The 18,755-nt window shown below is 44.4% G+C and overlaps 1 protein-coding gene across 2 annotated transcripts in view; it reads right to left on the reverse strand.

The window, feature by feature from the left end:
• Positions 1-18,755, reverse strand: part of CTNND2 (catenin delta 2) — a 466,576-nt gene that overhangs the window by 225,574 nt on the left and 222,247 nt on the right. For both annotated transcript variants that reach the window (XM_088675087.1, XM_088675086.1), the window contains exon 7: positions 3,964-4,585. In XM_088675087.1, the coding sequence (XP_088531213.1) occupies positions 3,964-4,585 (622 nt within the window). The remainder of the gene's footprint in view (positions 1-3,963; positions 4,586-18,755) is intronic.

The raw sequence follows: 18,755 nt of genomic DNA on the forward strand, positions 1-18,755 counted from the left end.
TTTTAAATCTCTCACAGCTTTGGAGATCTCCTTGCCAAGGGCTGCCTGCCAGCCAATATAAGCCATTCACATGAAAGAGCCAGAAGCTGATCTCGGCTGTTATCCCTTTCAGAATGCGAAGGAGACACCTCAGTTCTTGGGGGACTTTTAGGAAGAGATTGGTCATTGCAACATTTCTTTGAAACAATAAATAATTATAAAAAAAACATCCAATCAATAAATTACAACAGCTTTTTAAAAAAAGTAACATTTTTTTTCTTATTTCCTATTGGGCTCCAATTTATACTAAGCCTTATAACACCCAATTTTGCATCGGACATTCCCAAACACATGATCACAAAAGCTAGATTTTCTATTAATTGCAATAAAAGAAGTCCATTAGTGTGCATAGACCAGCTTCCACCAAACTCCATCAGCAGCCAACCATTCTGTAGCTGATAGAAATAATAGGAGAAACAGCAATACTCTGCTAAGCTCCCTACTTGAGCCAAGCGCCATACAGACCCTCCCGTTCCAAGAGCAACCTCCATCTCCTGTAGGAACAATGGCCCAAAATGGATTGCGACACTTCTTGCTTGTATAAAAACAACCACCGAGCCATTACAAGAAAATGCTGAACTGAATCCCCATGCCTCAGCGGAATAGCTGAATTAGCAAAAACCTCTCTCCAAGAAAAACATATGTTCATATTATACAGGTGCAAAATCCAATTATGAAATCATTACTCCATCGTACAAGCGCCACAAACAGGATCTAGGTGATTCGGCTTCTGTTCCTTTCTTTTCTTTTTAAAGTAAATGGGGATCTCTATGGAAACTATTTATTTATAACACTCAAAGCAGTTGACTGCATTGGTAAATTGCATGTGTCAATGTAGTACAGCTCCCCCCGTCTCCACCGGGCCCTCAAAATTACCTGTTTTTAATGTCGTTTTCATTCAGAGTTAGAAAGAAACCTAGGAAGCTGCCTTATACCAGGTGATTCCATTTAGCTCTTCCCAGGGAGGTTCACCTGGCACCTTCATTACATATATTTAGGAGCCAGGTGAAAGCATTTATCTTCAACCAAGGGTTCAGCTGATTGATTGACATTCTATGGCTTTTAAATGTGTTTGTGGGAGGGAGGCTACTGGTTTCTGTTTTATTATGTATTTTGTATTCTCATTTTGTACTTTTTCTGTTGTAAATTGACCTAGGATCTTCAGATGAAGGGTGGTATACTAATACTAAAATAGAATGCCAATACCAATACCAACAAGCTCAGCACTGTTTATGTAGACTGGCAGCAGCTATCCAGGTTCCCAACAGGAGTGTTTTCCAGCCCTATCTGGAGATGCTATGAATTGAACCTGCATGCAAAGATATGCACAAGCATATTTAGTTAGTTGTAGCATGTGCACACGTCCACAAATTCCTATGTAGCTGCATGTAAACACTAATCTGAATGGCCCAACTCCAAAAAAAAAGAACAGCTCTTTCATTCCATATTTGTGGATCTATTTTGGTTCAAAATGTAGAAACAAAAAGAAATGACATTTATGATCTCATCTATGATTTAAACCATGGTACTGTCACAGAACCAGTCCTTCTCTATCCAGTCCGTTGCTTTTTCCCCATTCCTCGCCCCCTCACTGGGCTCCTGGTAAAAAGCTCGCTCGGCGCAGTGCGGCCTTTTTACCGGAAGGCTGGAGGGGCTCACCTTGGGAGTCCCTGGGTGGGGCGCCAACTGTCACCCCCCCAGAGTGGAACCTGGGGCAGACCACCCCTATCGCCCCCCTTGCTACGCCACTGTTCTGTGGGCAAGGCCAAGAGTCAAAGGGGTTGTGGCCAGAAGCAAAAAAGTAGGTGGAGAAAAGCAGACTACATTCTAGCCACACAAGAGTCAGAGGCTTCTGTGCACATCCTTATACAGTATCCTGGCAAGCAAGAGGGATAGGAGGACACATTCTTACTACACAAAAGACCTTGTGAAGAAGGACTAGTGAAAAATATAGCCTGGGGAGAAAGTGTGACATGGGGAGAGTCTGAGGGACAGACAGGCTGGCCCAGAGCGCCACATTTTGCCCCTGAGCCTAAAGTTTCCCACTCCTCATGAAGACAATGCTGACCTAGATTGTCCAATGGTCTGACTTTGTGATGTGAAGTTTCCTATCTTCCTATGCAAGCAGTATAACATGCAATGTGAGAATTCACTTGCAAAGCTTCCAGCCTTCTAGGGATCTCTGTGGAAAGTGGAAATAGCAGCATGTTGGAAAAACGAGCCCTTTGCTCATATTGGAGCCACAACAAATATTTGGCCATGGTGGTTACGGCTGCACTCACTGGCAAATACATGTCCCTCAGACACAAGTCTCACTGACTTGGGCAAGGGCCATAGATCGGTGGCAGAGCATCTGCTTTGCATGCTGAAAATCCCAGGTTCAATCCTCAGCATCTCCAAGAAGGGCTGGGAAAGTGCCTTATCTGAACCCCTAGGGAGCTGTTTGCAGTCAGTACAGATAGTATTGATGTCTGACTTGGTAAAAGACAGCTTCCTATATTCCAGTGTTTCCCAACCTTGTGCCTCCAGCTGTTTTCGGACTACAATTCCCATCATGCCTGACCACTGGGCTTGCTAGCTAGGGATGGTGGGAGTTGTAGTCCAAAAACAGCTGGAGGCACAAGCTTGGGAAACACTGCTATATTCCAATGAACAGGAAACATTCCCGAGGAAGTGTGCATAGGACACAAAACCTAAATGATTAATAATGCTTATCCTACAAGCAGCTCTTTTCCCAGTAATCTTGGAGGAGCCATCTAGCAAGTTACATATAGGGAACACGATTTACAATAATGCTTGATCAATATGTTACTTAACTTCATCTAATAAGCTCTCTCTGGCAACATACAACAATGACAGAATAACAGTTATCATTTCATGGGTGGGTCTTCCCCACCCCCAAAGGGGAGCCACCAGAATGTATTTCTGATATTAACACAATTTTTCTGCCATCTGACTTTTCTTTATTTTCAGATCCAGCTATGTAAATTAGGCAACTGAACACATGAGCATGACAGTTGTTGCTATAGCAATATACCTCCAATGATTTTTAGAAGAACAAAAAAAAATCCCACTGAAAAAGTACACAGTTTAGTTATCAGATTATTGGGAAGACCCGGGATATCATTTTTTAAAAACAACAACAACAAACAGACAGACAGACAGACAGACAAACAAACAAACAAACAAACAGGTGCTTCCCGACTAGGGCAGGAAACACAGAGCACTGACATAATTGATACTAATCAGAACATTCCAAAATTTATGTTAGGGGAAAGCATGCAAACAGCAACATGTCTTCATCTCAGCTGAAAGGGAGAGACATTAAATGAACTTAGGTAGTCCTTACATTTAAAACGTTTTTAAAAAGTAGCTTTAAAGTACTTTTATGTCTAGTGTTGGAAAAATGCATAACTATACACGAAAAGTTCAAGTAAATCAATGATAGTGAATTTAATAACCAGCAATTAAGATGCACTGTGCTGTATTGAGATAGGCTCAGCAGGACCAACTGCCCCTCATTTAGAGCAATCAGACAAGTAGGTAGGGGAGCGAAAACCAAAGAAATGGTCAGGTATCGGTGTCGAAGGCTGCAATCCCCAAACACACTTACTTAGCAGCTAGTCCCACTGAAATCAGGAGCAGGTAACCTCCAAGTATTCACGGGTCACGAGTCCCTATTTGCTATTCAGACGCCTGAGATTTAATGTGGACACCCTAGTGCTAGCGGAAACCACTTAAAGCAGCATTTGGGGAGTGAGTGAGTGAGTTGGGGGACACACACACAGCTACCATGTTCTCTCCCCTTTTCCACTGACCCACCCACCCCAATTTCCCAGACCTGGATGCAAACGCGCAGCAGAGGCGCGCGCGCGGACTCCGGAGGAGCTGGAGCAGGGCGCGCTCCCGGGAGTCGGGACTCACCTGCAAGGCTGCCCGGTCTCTGCAGGGTGGCCGTGGCATACAGTTCCTGCGAGTGCTTGCCGTACTGCTCGGAGGGGTGCACCAGCCTCTTGGTGGGCGACAGCGTGGCGTAGGTGCCGATGGTGGAGCTCAGCTGGTGGATGGGCGACGACGAGATGTTGGAGGTGATGGTGGGCGGCGACGTGACTCGGATGGGCGACGGCGAGAGCCCCGACGACGACACGACGATGTTGATGGGCGAGCTGGTGCTGTAGGACTTGGCGAGGCGGCTGGGCGACTGCTTCGGGGAGGAGACGCGCTGCGTGGTGCTGTAGCCCGAGGCGACGGCGGCGGCGCTCTCGGAGGCGGAGCCGGCCCGCTGGAGCTTGGTGGGCGAGCTCACCTGCTGCATGGACAAGGGCGAGCTCACCCGCTGCGCCGGCAGCGTGGAGCTGGAGTAGTAGAGGGCCGGCGAGTGCGGCTGCGCCTGGGACAAAGTGGCGGACGAGCACGAGTCCGGCAAGTGGAAGGCGCTGCCATGGCTCGGCGCGAACGACTCCCGGGGCAGCGGCTGAGACAGCGGAGGAGGAGGAGGCGGCGGCGGCTCCGAGCCGGCGAGGTGGGCTGTCCGGCCGGCGGTGGCCTGAGGAGGAGGAGAGGGGCGGGGAGAGGAAGCAAGCACAACAAACAAATGGGCTGACAAGAGGCGGGCGCAGGAGTGAGAAAAGCAAGCAAGCAGCCCCTCCTCTCTCTTCCCTCCCGCGAAAAAGGAGAAATGGGGAGGGAATTAAAGGCATCACACAGCGCTCGGCTGACCTCTCCCTGGGGTTCCTCCCCAATGCCTCCAGGATTAAGCGCCTGGTATTCCATAAGCCGCTAAAATAGTCTCTTGCTCATGGGGGTGGGGAACATAATACCAGAACCATTTCTCACCAGTAGAACACGTTTTCAGATGCATTGCACAAGTCTGCTTTACTGTACTTGCACAAGTCTACTTTTTTTTAAAAAAAAAAAGCTCCCTGAAATACTAGGACCGTTTCTCATTAGTAGAACACGTTTTCAGATGCATTGCACAATTCTGCTTTCCTTGCACAAGTCTACTTTTTTAAAAAAACTTTAAAAAGCTCCCTGAAATCCGGACTCGTGTTTGCTCAGAAGCAAACGCCGCTATGATCACGCATAGCATTGCAGCCTTAGCCAAGCGCCTAAAGGCGATATGATGGCGTTAAAGTGACCCACGTTCCATCATTCCAACCCCCCCCACCGTCCAAGCGTGAAAAAAGACCAAGCCAAAATTGCTCTTGGGCATACTTTGCGTCATGGGAAATCAATAGCGGCCTCGGCTTCCAAGAAACACCTGCGCAACTGTCAGGAGTGATGGTATCTTATCTACACCAGCCTTCAAAGCAATTCAGTTTCCCCCAAGGAATCCTGGGACTTGTAGTCCACTGGGGCTCTGTTTGAGAGAGAATGCTTAGCACCTTCAGCAAACGGCGCCTCCCAGGTGGAAGGCAGCTCAGGAGTGTTAAATTGGTGTAAAAACAATGTCAAGGTGTGGGTAAGCGGCAGATCGCCTTATCCAAGGAACTGAACCAGCATCTAAGCAGGCAAGTAGGAGAGAGTGGAGCCATGCCTGCATAATAGACACAAGAGTACTGTCTGCAACTTGAATAAAGCGTCTCTTATTTCCAAGCCTCCAGAGCTGGAAAGGTCCCTTTGGAATGATTTAAGACTATGTGCAAGAACCTAATTGTTAGCTTGCAAGAACTCTGTGATATGTAATCGCAGGAGCAGCCCAAGTCATTTTGCTGCCTAAGGCAAAGGGAAAAAAATGGTGCATTCCCCATTCTGTGCATGAAATCTGACTAGACTGGTGGTTGACTCTTGCTTCAGCACCGGTGATGGAGCACCCTCCACTGCACCCTAGGGCAACAAACTAGCTTAGGGGCTGCAGGGCAGAACACAAGGCACACAATTCAAGCCCCGTTCTACCCTTCAGAATTCGCTGCCTGAGGCAGCTGCTTCACTCTGCCTCATGGCTATGTGTGCTATAATAATAAATATTTATAGCCCGCCCATATTAAAAGCTTCCCTAAACGGGGCTGCCTTCAGATATCTTCTAAAAGACTGGTGTTTATTTCTTTGCCATCTGATGGGAGAGGCATTCCACAGGGCAGGTGCCATTACCGAGAAGGCCCTCTGCCTGCTAAGGTTAACATCAGATTTATTTTTATTGCTCTGAAAAATACAATAAAAGATTTTAAATATTTAAACTTATTTTTGTGACGTGTCTCGGGATGTAAGCAGCCACCAGATTTTGCCCCTCATCCAAGGGCAGGCTTTGTTGGTTTTTAAGTTTTGTTGCAAGGAAGTCGCTATGATGTAGCCTACTAAATGATCCCGCAACATTTGTTGTGACACTTAGAGAAGGCATCACAGGGGTTACTGTTCCCTTCCAATTTGTTGCTAAAAATGGGAGGTTGAAGTACTGTACTTGGCTCATAAAATGGCCGAACAGACAATCTACCTGTGAATAGGTGGTCTCATAATTTAGAGCCCCCACCTTCTAACTGAAAATGAATTGATCTAGTTAAAATCATTTGGTGATGGGAAATGCCTTTGTCATCTTGGAAATGAAATTGGCTAAACCCTCTGTCGCTAGGCAGAGGAGAGGGTGATGCTCCTCGTTTTTTCTTTTCAATGTCACAGAAGGCACAGATGGAGAACTGAGGCATGTCCTCATCAGTATTTCTCTGCCAATATTGGGATACCTGTTGTTATAGGAATTCTAAGGTCTTATATATACCGGATATAAATCACAAATTGACAAGGCAAACACATACATAAGTATATAAACCATGTGTCTGAAATACCGGTAGTACAGGAGAGCAATCCTGAAGCCATTTCGACTCTTCTAGTAAACTCAAATATACTCTGTAGTGAAGAAGGAAATGGGAAAACCTCCCCATTGTCTCTTTGCCGACAAATCCTGTCTTAAGGGCATCTCTGTGTATGAATAGGGTGAGCCCATGACCTGGATTCAGGAACTAAGTATTTAGCATCTCAAAAGGAATGGCCAGGCTGGCCAGGTAAAGCAATCAAGTGACCATTATCAGTATCCTGCCAGATAGGATTTCTGTTGTAGACTGCCCACTGTGATATATTTCTGCTGTAGACCGCCTCCTGTGATGTATGTATGGTGTTTTGGGGGGTGTTCTTGAGCTAAGGGGTGGGCAATTTCAAAAGTTTATATAAGGGCTTGCACACCATTGTTCTGGGTCCCTCCTGCCTCCTGTTTGTGGTAGTGAGGACCCTGTTGCAACAGTTTATAAAGATCAGGCTTACTAATTGCTTTGCTTCTCAATATTCTCTGGCTGGCCTCTGTTATTATCTCCTACTGATAGAGAACCTACTTAAGGACTCTATACGGGCAGTTTTTTCTTATAACACTCATTGTATAATCAGATTAAGAAATTCACTGCCACACAACTTGGGGGTGGCTTTAGCAAGGATTAGGCAAATTCATGTAGGATAGGTTATCAGTGGTTATTAGCCACGATAATTAAATTGAACCGCCATGTTCAGATGATGCACATCTTTGTTTGCCAGATGGACTGATGAACAGGGTTTGGCCAAATTATGTGGCTTGCTGCTATTAGAAATAGAATATCAGACCATTGCATGTTTCTTTCTTGGGTTCCATGATCACTGCAGATGGTGACAGCAGCCACGAAATTAAAAGACGCCTGCTTCTTGGGAGAAAAGCAATGACAAACCTAGACAGCATCTTAAAAAGCAGAGACATCACCTTGCCGACAAAGGTCCGTATAGTTAAAGATATGGTTTTCCCAGTAGTGATGTATGGAAGTGAGAGCTGGACCATAAAGAAGGCTGATCGCCAAAGAATTGATGCTTTTGAATTATGGTGCTGGAGGAGACTCTTGAGAGTCCCATGGACTGCAAGAAGATCAAACCTATCCATTCTGAAGGAAATCAGCCCTGAGTGCTCACTGGAAGGACAGATCGTGAAGCTGAGGCTCCAATACTTAGGCCACCTCATGAGAAGAGAAGACTCCCTGGAAAAGACCCTGATGTTGGGAAAGATTGAGGGCATAAGGAGAAGGGGACGACAGAGGACGAGATGGTTGGACAGTGTTCTCGAAGCTACCAACATGAATCTGACCAAACTGCAGGAAGCAGTGGAAGACAGGAGTGCCTGGCGTTTTCTGGTCCATGAGGTCACGAAGAGTCGGACACGACTAAATGAATAAACAACAAACAACAACAAATGTTTCTGCTGCAGTGCAGGGGGTGGGTTTGCTATTGTTATTGCTCTTTTCCATATGTACATTATTTCACCTGTCTTTGCTTGGCCAACAATGCAATCCTTTTTTTTAACAACAGCAACCCCAAAAGCAAGTATTCTAGACTGAAAGCAATATGGAAAAGCACCCACAAATCAAAAGAAATGTGACAAGGAAAGCTGTTGTGGACACACTGTAAATCCAACCACTCCTCGGCAGTTGTGATTATGGATGAGAGGATTCAACTTCAACTCATGGAATTGTAGGGAGATTTTCTGTCCACTGGAAATAAAATATACTGTGAAAACAGGAGCGTATGGAAGATGGGGTGGCGGCATATTCTAAAAAGTGATAGTCCTTGTGGATGGCTATCCATTTCTGCATTTTGTGACAATGTGCATGCCCTACCCTTTGTGAGCAATCTCTCCCTCACACACAAATTCTTGCAGCTGTCTCTTCATGAGTGCAATCCAGTTACTTATTTATTTACAAGACATACCAGAACATGAGGGTGGGGTGGAGTTGTGGTAGAGGTGGACTCTTCCTCGGAATCCAGCCCAGGAATAAATTTGCATACAATTGAAAACAGCAGATTGTTCAGCACATCTGCACAGGAGGTCTTAGATCTTCCTGCCAGTTATGCAGTGCTGTGCAAAGTTTTGCCTAAACCTTGTAATTTAAAAGAAAAAGAGGAGGTAGGAGAGAGAGAGAAAATCCTCAACAGATGTTCCCTATTAAAAAATTCAATTATGTGCCTGAGCCCCTTCTGGAACAGCAAAGAATAGAATGTACCTCTTATCTCCCAACATAGACTGCATTCCAGTTTTTATCAGGGATCTTAGGCTCAAGAGATCATCTGTGGCTGTTAATCTGGTAACATTAAAATCCTCTAATAACAGCATGCTGGAGTGAGAGATAGCTGAGTACTCTGTTGAAAGGCGCACTCTGATTTCAGATACATTTCCACATCCCTGCCCGTCCTTTGCCTTTTTCTTACTTGACCAGGCAGAGGATTTATCTGAAACATTAAAGAATGCCCCAAATGCAAGAAGTTGGAACTGTAGTATGAGTTATTCAAACCAAAGTTACTCAGACACTGCATTTTTACAGGTAGGTAGCCGTGTTGGTATGACGTAGTTGAAACAAACAAAAAAAATTCCTTCCAGTAGCACCTTAGAGACCAACTAAGTTTGTCATAGGTATGAGCTTTCGTGTGCATGCACACTATCTGAAGAAGTGTGCATGCATATGGAAGCTCATACCTATGACAAACTTAGTTGGTCTCTAAGGTGCTACTGGAAGGAATTTTTTTTATTGCATTTTTAGTTCCAGTCACAACAGAAGCGGGCAGTGCCACAATACACAGTGAAGCTGACCAATTACAAAAAGTGTGTGTGTGTGTGTGTGTGTACACACACCTAGCATTAGTTCTTGTCAGCTGCAGGAGGTTTCAGTTTTTTTTCTTATGTTTCTCCCAAAAGAGAATGGCTAACAATCTGTCTCCTGGAAGAAGTCTCTGCAATCTCAGGCATACATATTCAGAAGTCAATCTTATTGCATTAATAGGATTTCCTTCGGAGTAAAAATATTTAGGATTGAGGAGTCTCAAATACACTATTGAGCAAATGTCAATCGTTATAGTGGTTACGACACAACATACCAAAATCTGTTTCAATTGGGAGTGTGTGTGAGATTTGGATGAATTTTGAATCCTGAGGCAAAGTGAGGTCCGATGGATTTGGGACTTGTCAAAGGTGAAGCAGGTTTACTACAAGGTGGCATCCTGAAGGGGATGTTAACAACAAAGTAGGATGAAATTTATGGTTCTTACATCAAATGAATGTATAAAAAGAGGGTGTGTGTGTCTTCCACGGATCTGTATTGGGATTGGTGCTTTTAAACTTGTTTACAAGTAACCTTCACAATTCTATGATTCTATGACCTAAGGTTAGAGGTAAACAGTGAGATGGCCCACTTTGCTGATAACACCAAACCCTGTTTAGAGTAGTATAAGGCAAAAAAGGGGGGGGATGCCAAAGAGCTCCGAAAAGGATCTTTCCAAATTGGGCAAATGGGCAATTAAATGGCAAATGTTGCTCAGTAGTGATGCACTTTGGCCTGAGCTTGCAGTCATTGATCAAGAAAGGTCATGGTCGGCAGCTCAATGAAAATATTGACCCAGTGCGTGACACCTATGAAAATATTCCATGTTGCGGGTCCTTAGGAAAAATAGAACTGTTGATATACAAATGCCTTTATTGAAATCTGTGGTACGGCCACACTTGGAATACTGAGTACAATGGCTGCATCTTAAAAAAGAGAGAGGATATTGTAGAGCTGGAAACTGTCAGGGAGGCTTCACTGTAAGAAGTGAAGCTACAGGGAACTGGGCAGAGGGCCTTCTTGGTACGGTAGTGGCACCCTCCCTGTGGAGCAATTTTGTTTTGGGTTGCTGCTGCCTTTGTTTAGGGGGGAAATACAAGTAATGGGCAACTTGACAGAGGTGTAAAAATTAATGCATTATGTTGAAGATATGGATAGAGACATAATTCTCCTCTCATAACACTACAACCTGGGGTCATCCATTGAAGCAGAATTGTCAGAACGGACAAAAGGAAGTACTTTTTCCAGAACATACATAGATACCGTAAATGATAGCATGCTCTACTGCAGGATGTGGTGATGGCTGCCAGTCTAAATAGCTTTAAAAGGTCCATGGGGCAGACATATTCATAGAGAATAAGCCTATCTGTAGTTGCTAGACGTGATGGGCATATGCTACCTCGAGGATCAGGGACTGCATGTTTCTGAATTCCAGTTGCTGGGGAACAACAGCTGGAGAGGCTTATTTCTCTCATGTTGTTGTTGTTGGCTTCCATAAGCATCTTGACCACTGTGAGAAACAGGATGCTGGACTATAGGGCATTGGTCTAATCCAGGAGGCATCTTCTTATGTTTTCATCCTCCACATCCACATATAACACCAGTCCTGAAAGATGTAAATTGGCTCCCGGTACATTTCCAAGCACAATTCAAAGTGTCGGTGCTGACCATTAAAGCCCTAAATGGCCTTGGCCCTGTATACCTGAAGGAGTGACTCTACCCCCATTGTTCAGCCCAGACACTGAGATCCAACACCGAGGGCCTTCTAGTGGTTCCCTCACTGTAAGAAGTTAAGCTACAGGAAACTGGGCAGAGGGCCTTCTTGGTAGTGGCACCCTCCCTGTGGAACACTTTTGCATCAGATGTCAAGGAGATGAGTAAACTTTAGAAGACATCTGAAGGCAGCCCTGTATAGGGAAGCTTTTTAATGTGTAATGTTTTATTATGTTTTCATGTATGTCGGAAGTTGCCTAGAGTGGCTGGGGCAACCCAGTCAGATGGGCCGGGTAGAAATAATAAAATTATCATTTATTATTATATATTATTATATTTATATTTATTTTTATATTACCAGAGGCTGGATATCCATCACTTCTGTCTTACTAGGAAGCTTCCAGAGACATCATCTGCCTGGTGCTGGAAACAACTGATTGACTAGATGGAACTTGGTCTGATCTCACAAGCCAGTTCTTACATTTGCGCAACACTGAGCCTAGGGCTTGCTGATCAGAAGGTCAGCGGTTCGAATCCCTGTGACGGGGTGAGCTCCTGTTGCTCGGTCCCAGCTCCTGCCAACCTAGCAGTTCGAAAGCACGTCAAAATGCAAGTAGATAAATAGGAACTGCTACAGCGGGAAGGTAAACAGCGTTTCCGTGTGCTGCTCTGGTTTGCCAGAAGTGGCTTTGTCATGCCGGCCACATGACCTGGAAGCTGTACGCCGGCTTCCTCGGCCAATAATGCGAGATGAGCGCACAACCCCAGAGTCGGTCACGATTGGACCTAATGGTCAGGGGTCCCTTTACTTGGAAAGTAATCTACAACAGGTATATTTAAGAAAGAGAAATATTTGTCCCAAAGTTAATATTCAATTTTTAAAAGAAATCCTAGTAAGTGAATGTAGCTTAGCATTAAGAAAATACTAGGTGGAAAGTGTTAGGAAGCCTTAACTGAAGATTTCAGTCTTCTACTGTGCTTGTAATAAAATCTCTAGGCAATACAGTGTGAGACTTGATGTAGATAAATGGATCAGCCTACCAGTGATAAGAAGTGTCAGTCATTTAATTCCTCAGGAGCAAAATAAATGTGTGATTTCAGATGTCATGCTGTGGACATACAATTACTATTCCTGTTACCAGCCTTTCTACAATAAACTGCATTATGCCCTATGAATTAATATGGTCCTGCACAGTATCTCTTAACAGTGTGAAGCAGATAAGCTGAAAGCACATTTAACACATTTGTATGTGTTCTACTGTACACATATTGTACTTTTTATGCCATTATATAGAATACAACTGTGCTTTAAGGAAGATTACAAAAACGTTCTGTAAATGAAGTTGTATATGTAGCGAACATTCAGTGAAAGGGCTAATCCTGTTCCATTTTAGGTCAGAAGCAAAATTTCCATGATTGTAACGGAGGCAGAAAAGGGTACTGAAATTCCTTATCAGAAATGATATGTCTGAAGCCTTTCCTGCTTCACAGGGACAAGAAAAGGCCTGGCGAATAGAAGATATGTTGTAGCTCCTCACAATTTGTGCCAAGTAAGAGACATTGCAATCACTAGATGTAATGTTCAAAGATGCAAGAGATTTGTGTTTGCAAGTTACTTTGACAATTTATAAGATAAAGTTAAATCCAATTTCTTCACCCAGTATAATTGTTATGGATCAAATATGTAGTAGGGGCTACTCTTGGATTCAGCCTTTTGCCAGTTTAGGTGATGATCCATCTACAACTCTATATTTGTAGCAATAACCTGGCTTCAGTGAGTTGGTAATCTCCCATCCGGATTACTTTGCAGACTATGAAGAGATAGAAAAAGCCTCTTCAAAATGGGTTATTAGGCATCAAGATAGCGAGTAAGGTAAGTGGAATCGTAGAACTGTAGAGTTGGAAGGGACCACGAGGGTCATCTAGTCCAACTCCTTGCAGTGCGGGAATCTTTTTGCCCAACGTGGGGCTCAAACCCATGACCCTGATTGCCTTCATTTAATGGACATAATGGAAAGAAAGAAAGATCTGAACTGGTGATTGCTAACTAGGAAAGGAAACAAAACCAATGACAAACTTAGTTCGTCTCTAAGATGCTACTGGATGATTTTTTTTTTATTTTGTTAGGAAAGGAAACTCAGCCTATAGCAACTGTGGAAAAAAAGCAAATGCCAAGGTAGTAATTATTAGGAAAGGGATTGAAGATAAAACCAACAGCATCATTGTAGAATAGTGGGTAAGAAGGATGAAGACACAGCTCTCAAAATAACCAGCTCTTTATTCTAGCTCTGAGTCCAGACTGAACAGCAGCTTAGCCAACTGTCTTATATACCGGGTTTCCCCTTTTTTAAGACACCGTCTTATAACTTTTTTCTCTCAAAAAAAAAACACAGGGTGTCTTATTTTTGGTGGGGTGTCTTATTTTTTTATTACCAGTATGGTTTTTATTATGGTATGTTTTATTATTGAGGAACCAGACACTCCAGTTGACCAAGTATTTTGAGCACATCTGTCTGTATGATTTCTCAGTTGTCTTTAGGTAGACAATTGAGTTTTGTGCTGGATCCTGTGCAATGATCAGCCCAGCAAACCATTCTAAAGGGAAGCCAGTTGCAGAGTTTCCAAAACTTCTCATGGCAAAGAAATGAAGCAGAATTTAGGAGATAATTTTGTACTCATGTATAAAAACACAGTATCAGTTACCATACTTCAAAATGGATGTCACAAGCATCTATCTTGTACTTGGGACTAGGAACGGAAATAAAATTATCTCATAAATGGTGGTCCTGGGGATTAATCAAGAAGAAAAAGGAGGAAAAATGGTAACCCTACTTGTACCTTGCAAAAGTACAACTCAAAACATATTGTTAGATTACATTGCAACAGCAGGATTGCAAACTTATTTTTACTGGCTCTGCTCATGTGAGTGTAAGAGCAACCTGCTGTGCAAAAAATAAACTTCCTTTAACTAGTCCCCATTTTCAAGCCCTTTGCTGCTTAGTGCAAAGCAGAAGAGGGCAAAGCAAAGCAGCAAGCAGGTGCAATTGACGCTGCTCTGCCCGACTTCATTCTGCATCCCTCCACGCTGCCCACGATTCCTCTGCCCTGGGGTCAACTCACAAACCCCCAGCTTCTCTTCTGCCTGGAGAGAGGGCTTCATCCAGGAGTCTTTTCCAATGCTCCAAACTGCAGCCGCCAGTTCCGGGCGGGGGGGGGGGGGCAGGCAGACTTCCTTGGCAGGGCCAGGCGGAGGCTGCTGGCTCAGGCGTTCCGCCCGGACCGACAGGGCGCTCCAAGTGCTCGGCGCTGTGGAGCACTTGGCGCGCTCCACGCTTCATCCGCCAGTTCTGGGCGGCGGGGAGGCAGGCCTCCTTGGCCGGGCCAGGTGGAGGCCGCTGGCTTAGGCATTCCACCCGGCCCGGCAGGGCGCTCGGCGCACTCAGCACTGCAGCCACCAGTTCCCGGACACAAATGCCAGAGGGAAACAGAGCTTCCCTGTTCCTCCGCGCTGCTGCTGCTGTGGCCGCTATCTCCTCCTCCCGCTTCGGCAGCCCTCGCTGCGGCTTCCCGCTTTGGCGCGCACTGGCCTTGCCAGCAGCCACGCGCGCGCGCACGCTGCCGTCCCTCCACGCGTTTTCCCGGGCTCAGCCTCGGCAATGGAATTCCCCCCTCTTCGCCCAGCGAACTGCCGGAGCAGCAGCAGCTGTTCCCGTTAACGGGCTGCTCCAAGCTGCTGTCCCCCATTCCGGCCGCAAGCAACAAGCCTCTCTCTCTTTCCTCCTGCCGCTCGTGCCCTTGGTGCTCCGTGCGGCACTGCTGCACACTTTATCGGCGCTGCAGCCGCCGCCGCTTCCAGGCGCCGACCCAACCCAGCAGGCTTCCTCCTCCTGTCGCGGCCGGCGTGCTGGGTCCCGCTAGGTGGCTGGGGCGCGCGGAAGTATGGCTTATTTTCGGGGTATGTCTAATAGTTCTCAAATGCTTAAAAACCCTGCCATGGCTTACTTTATGACTACGTATTAAAAAGGGGGAAACACGGTAGTACTCAGTAACTTGCAACAGTAACAAACTTCCCCTAGCTACCCAATCTGTGAACAGCACTCTCAATCCTTCATTTGCATGTTGTGGACCTGAGTGAGAACTGCAGCCACAGTGGGCAGGGTAAGAACTGCAGCCACGGTGGCCAGAAGGAGTACTGCAGTTAACTTAATACATAACAATCATAATATCTTAATACAAATATATGGTGCAACCATACTTGGAATATAGTGTGTAAAGCTGGGAAATGTACAGAAAAGAGCAACTAAAATTAAGTGCCTGGAACATGTAAATAACCGAGTAAAGAAGAAGAAGCTCAGGGTCGTCTCAAATAAAATTTGTATGTGTGTGTGTGTGTGTGTGTGTGTGGGGTAGATTCTGCACAGATAAAAAGAAAAGGCATTTCTTCACATACCAGTATTTTCTGGAACTCACTGCTACAGAGTACAGCAGTGGCCACAAGGATAGCCTTAAATGGCAGTTGAACAAACTCATTTTCAGAGGCCACCAAATAACAGCTGCCAGGGGAGGGGTTATTGAGCTTGTTACTGCCATGCTATGCTTTCCGGGAAGGCATCTGGGTGGCCAATGTAAAACAGGAAGCTGGACTAGACAGGCTCTTTTTAAAATACTCTTACAGATCTTTCTAAATACTCAGGCTTTGTACAGTACATTGAATTCTATGAGCTCCTGTACCTTCCTGGGACTGTCTCTGTTCAAACTGACTTCAATAACAGAACGTTCCACAAGGAGCTACAGAGACCATGTGCCATTGATAAATCCATAGCTAGTCTCCCTCGGTTGAAACGCAGGAAGGAGGAACACCCCCACAAGCATAATAATCATGGTTTGTGCTTTATTTTGTGTTCTATCATGAATTGTAGGCTCCCCCCCCGCATTTACACTAATGAATGGACTGGGGCACTGTTACATCACTTTATAGTGCAGCCGCTGTAAAATAATGTTTAGATCTACTGTCCTTTGTATAAAATGTAAAATAATGTTCAGATCTACTGTGCTTCGTATAAAGTGTCATTGTGAGTTTAAAAGTAAGTCCATTCATCTGATGGAGTCCTTACCCAAATGCTATGTAACGGCGCCCCAAGATTGCAATAATCTTTTGAAAAAAATATATTTTAGATTCAGGTATCTGAAGAAGTGTGCATGCACACGAAAGCTCACACCAAGATCTCTAAGGTGCTACTGGACTATATATATATATGTATATGTATATGTATATGTATATGTATATGTATATGTATACACACTGTACATATATTAGATGTTATGCAAAAGAGAAATGATATAAAGAAAGCACAATGCTGCCTTTGCTTGTGGGAATATTGCTTTAAGATACATAAAATTAAGAGTACTTGCTGTTCAGAGCAGTATTGTTGTTTTTTTATTGTTGCAACTGTTGGGATTCCTATTCCGCATGTGCAGCAAGGCAAGACGGCTGCAATTCTTACAAAAGGTACCGTATGTTCAAGGGTAGAAGAAAACCATGTATACAGCTGGAAATGTCTCTGAGGTTCCTCCTGCAACTGCCTGCCTGAATAAGCAAGCTGCTTTTCTCTTTTGAAATCAGCTTGCTTATTCGGATATGCGAGTGCCTGCAGTCAATGCTAAAAAGACACCCCTGGAGGCACACATGTGCACATAGCTTTGCCAGACTGCTGCCTAAGGAAACAACAAAGTGAGGTTTATGTACAAATTGCATCTTTGAGAAAAATTGCACTGAACTGTTGTTTTTTTTAAAAAAATGTTGTTTTCAGTATTCTGTTTATAGTGAAGAATAACACATACAGAAACATCTTTATTTATTTAACTGAAACTGTAGGATAGTGGGAGACAGCAGGGGATGAAGTCAGGGCCAGCCCCAGGGTGAGGCAGCATGAGAAAGCTGGCTCAGGTAGCTGATGCTGAGAGGGAGGGAGAAGACAGAGCTCTGAGTGCCCTGTAAAAATTCAGCAGGGTAGCCTGCTGCCCTCAAGGGCAGTGAAGGACGGTGTCCTTTCAGTAGTAAGGGAGTAAGATGCAAGTGCTAGTCTATTTGGCTTCTGAGACTTTATTTGATTTTTGACACAAAGCATTTAAAAGTTTCTATCCTTGTTTTAGATTAAATTAGCAGAAAGCATCCATAATTTTGCAAGGTGGGGAATGTGAAGGGCTTTGAAATCCACGTTGGGGACTACAGTTAAGTTATCATTAGCATTTTCGAAAAATGTAGGAGGCTGCATGTGTTCCAGATTCTTTTTTTTTGAATTAATGTTGCCAAAGCTTCTGAAATATATGTACTTTCCTCCCATGGTTTTACTTGTAACACTTGCAAGGCTAGCAGTTAAGTTAATCAAAGGCTACATTTATTTACAGCTCCCTTGCATCCTAGAAATATGCCAAATTCATGAAACCTATCACCACAATTATGCTCAGGCTAATGAAAATTGGATATATTGCTGAAGCTGGTGAGTTTCTTTTGCCAAGATATTCTCAAGACTTTTTATGCAATTACAAACCTTGCCCGTAGGCAACTCTCAGTATCTCAAAACAAATGAATAATAAAAAGTCTAGCATGAGAATGCCAAAAATATTTGTTATTGTCTCCAAATTTGCTACTGCATAGATGTGTCCCATACAGACAGCAGGTTTGATAATAATGTCATCAAATCCATGCAATTAAAAGAAGGGAAAAAACTCAGTAGAAACTGCTTCACAATTAAGCCCCAACTGTGTCTGCAATGTGCAACAATGATTCAAATTCGCAATATGCCACTTGATGCCTTAGAATGTGGAACATAATGAGATTAAAGGAGCAATCCTAAATATGGGAAGCCAGTGTAATTCATGCTGCTTTAATTTACACCAGATCCAAGCTCTGTTCAGGAGTAGGACTACCGCCTAAGCCTAAACCTTTAAAATACTGTTTGAATTACACCACCGCTTTTTGCCAGAGTACCTCCTGCCCAATCTAGCCCTTTCCCCAGGAATGCCCATTTTTCAGGGGTTACACTGGTGTACATTCTGCTGATATGCCTTAGCCTCATCTGAGCCAGGATGAGGAAGTTACGCCAATGTATCTCTGGCTTAGCTGGGGTTGCAAACTTGCCAGCTGGGCCAGAGATCTGCCACGTGCTATCTCGCTCATCTCAGCAGATCTAGGGTTTGGATTGTGCTCTTAACCAATTATGGAAAATGAGCACAGAATGCACAATTCTTTGGGCTTACATTTTGAAAATCATGTGTCAGCTATTTCCATGTAGGCAGTGAACATGCAAAGCTGGTCTGCAGGGGTATCCACAGAAGTAAAGGTGCAGATTTTACACATTCCTAGTTGTGATAGTAGGGACGTGAGTGGTGCTGTGGGTTAAACCACTGTGC

The sequence above is a fragment of the Zootoca vivipara genome, chromosome 8 (genome assembly GCF_965207765.1).
Source record: "Zootoca vivipara chromosome 8, rZooViv2.hap1.1, whole genome shotgun sequence".
NCBI classification, from domain to species: domain Eukaryota; kingdom Metazoa; phylum Chordata; class Lepidosauria; order Squamata; family Lacertidae; genus Zootoca; species Zootoca vivipara.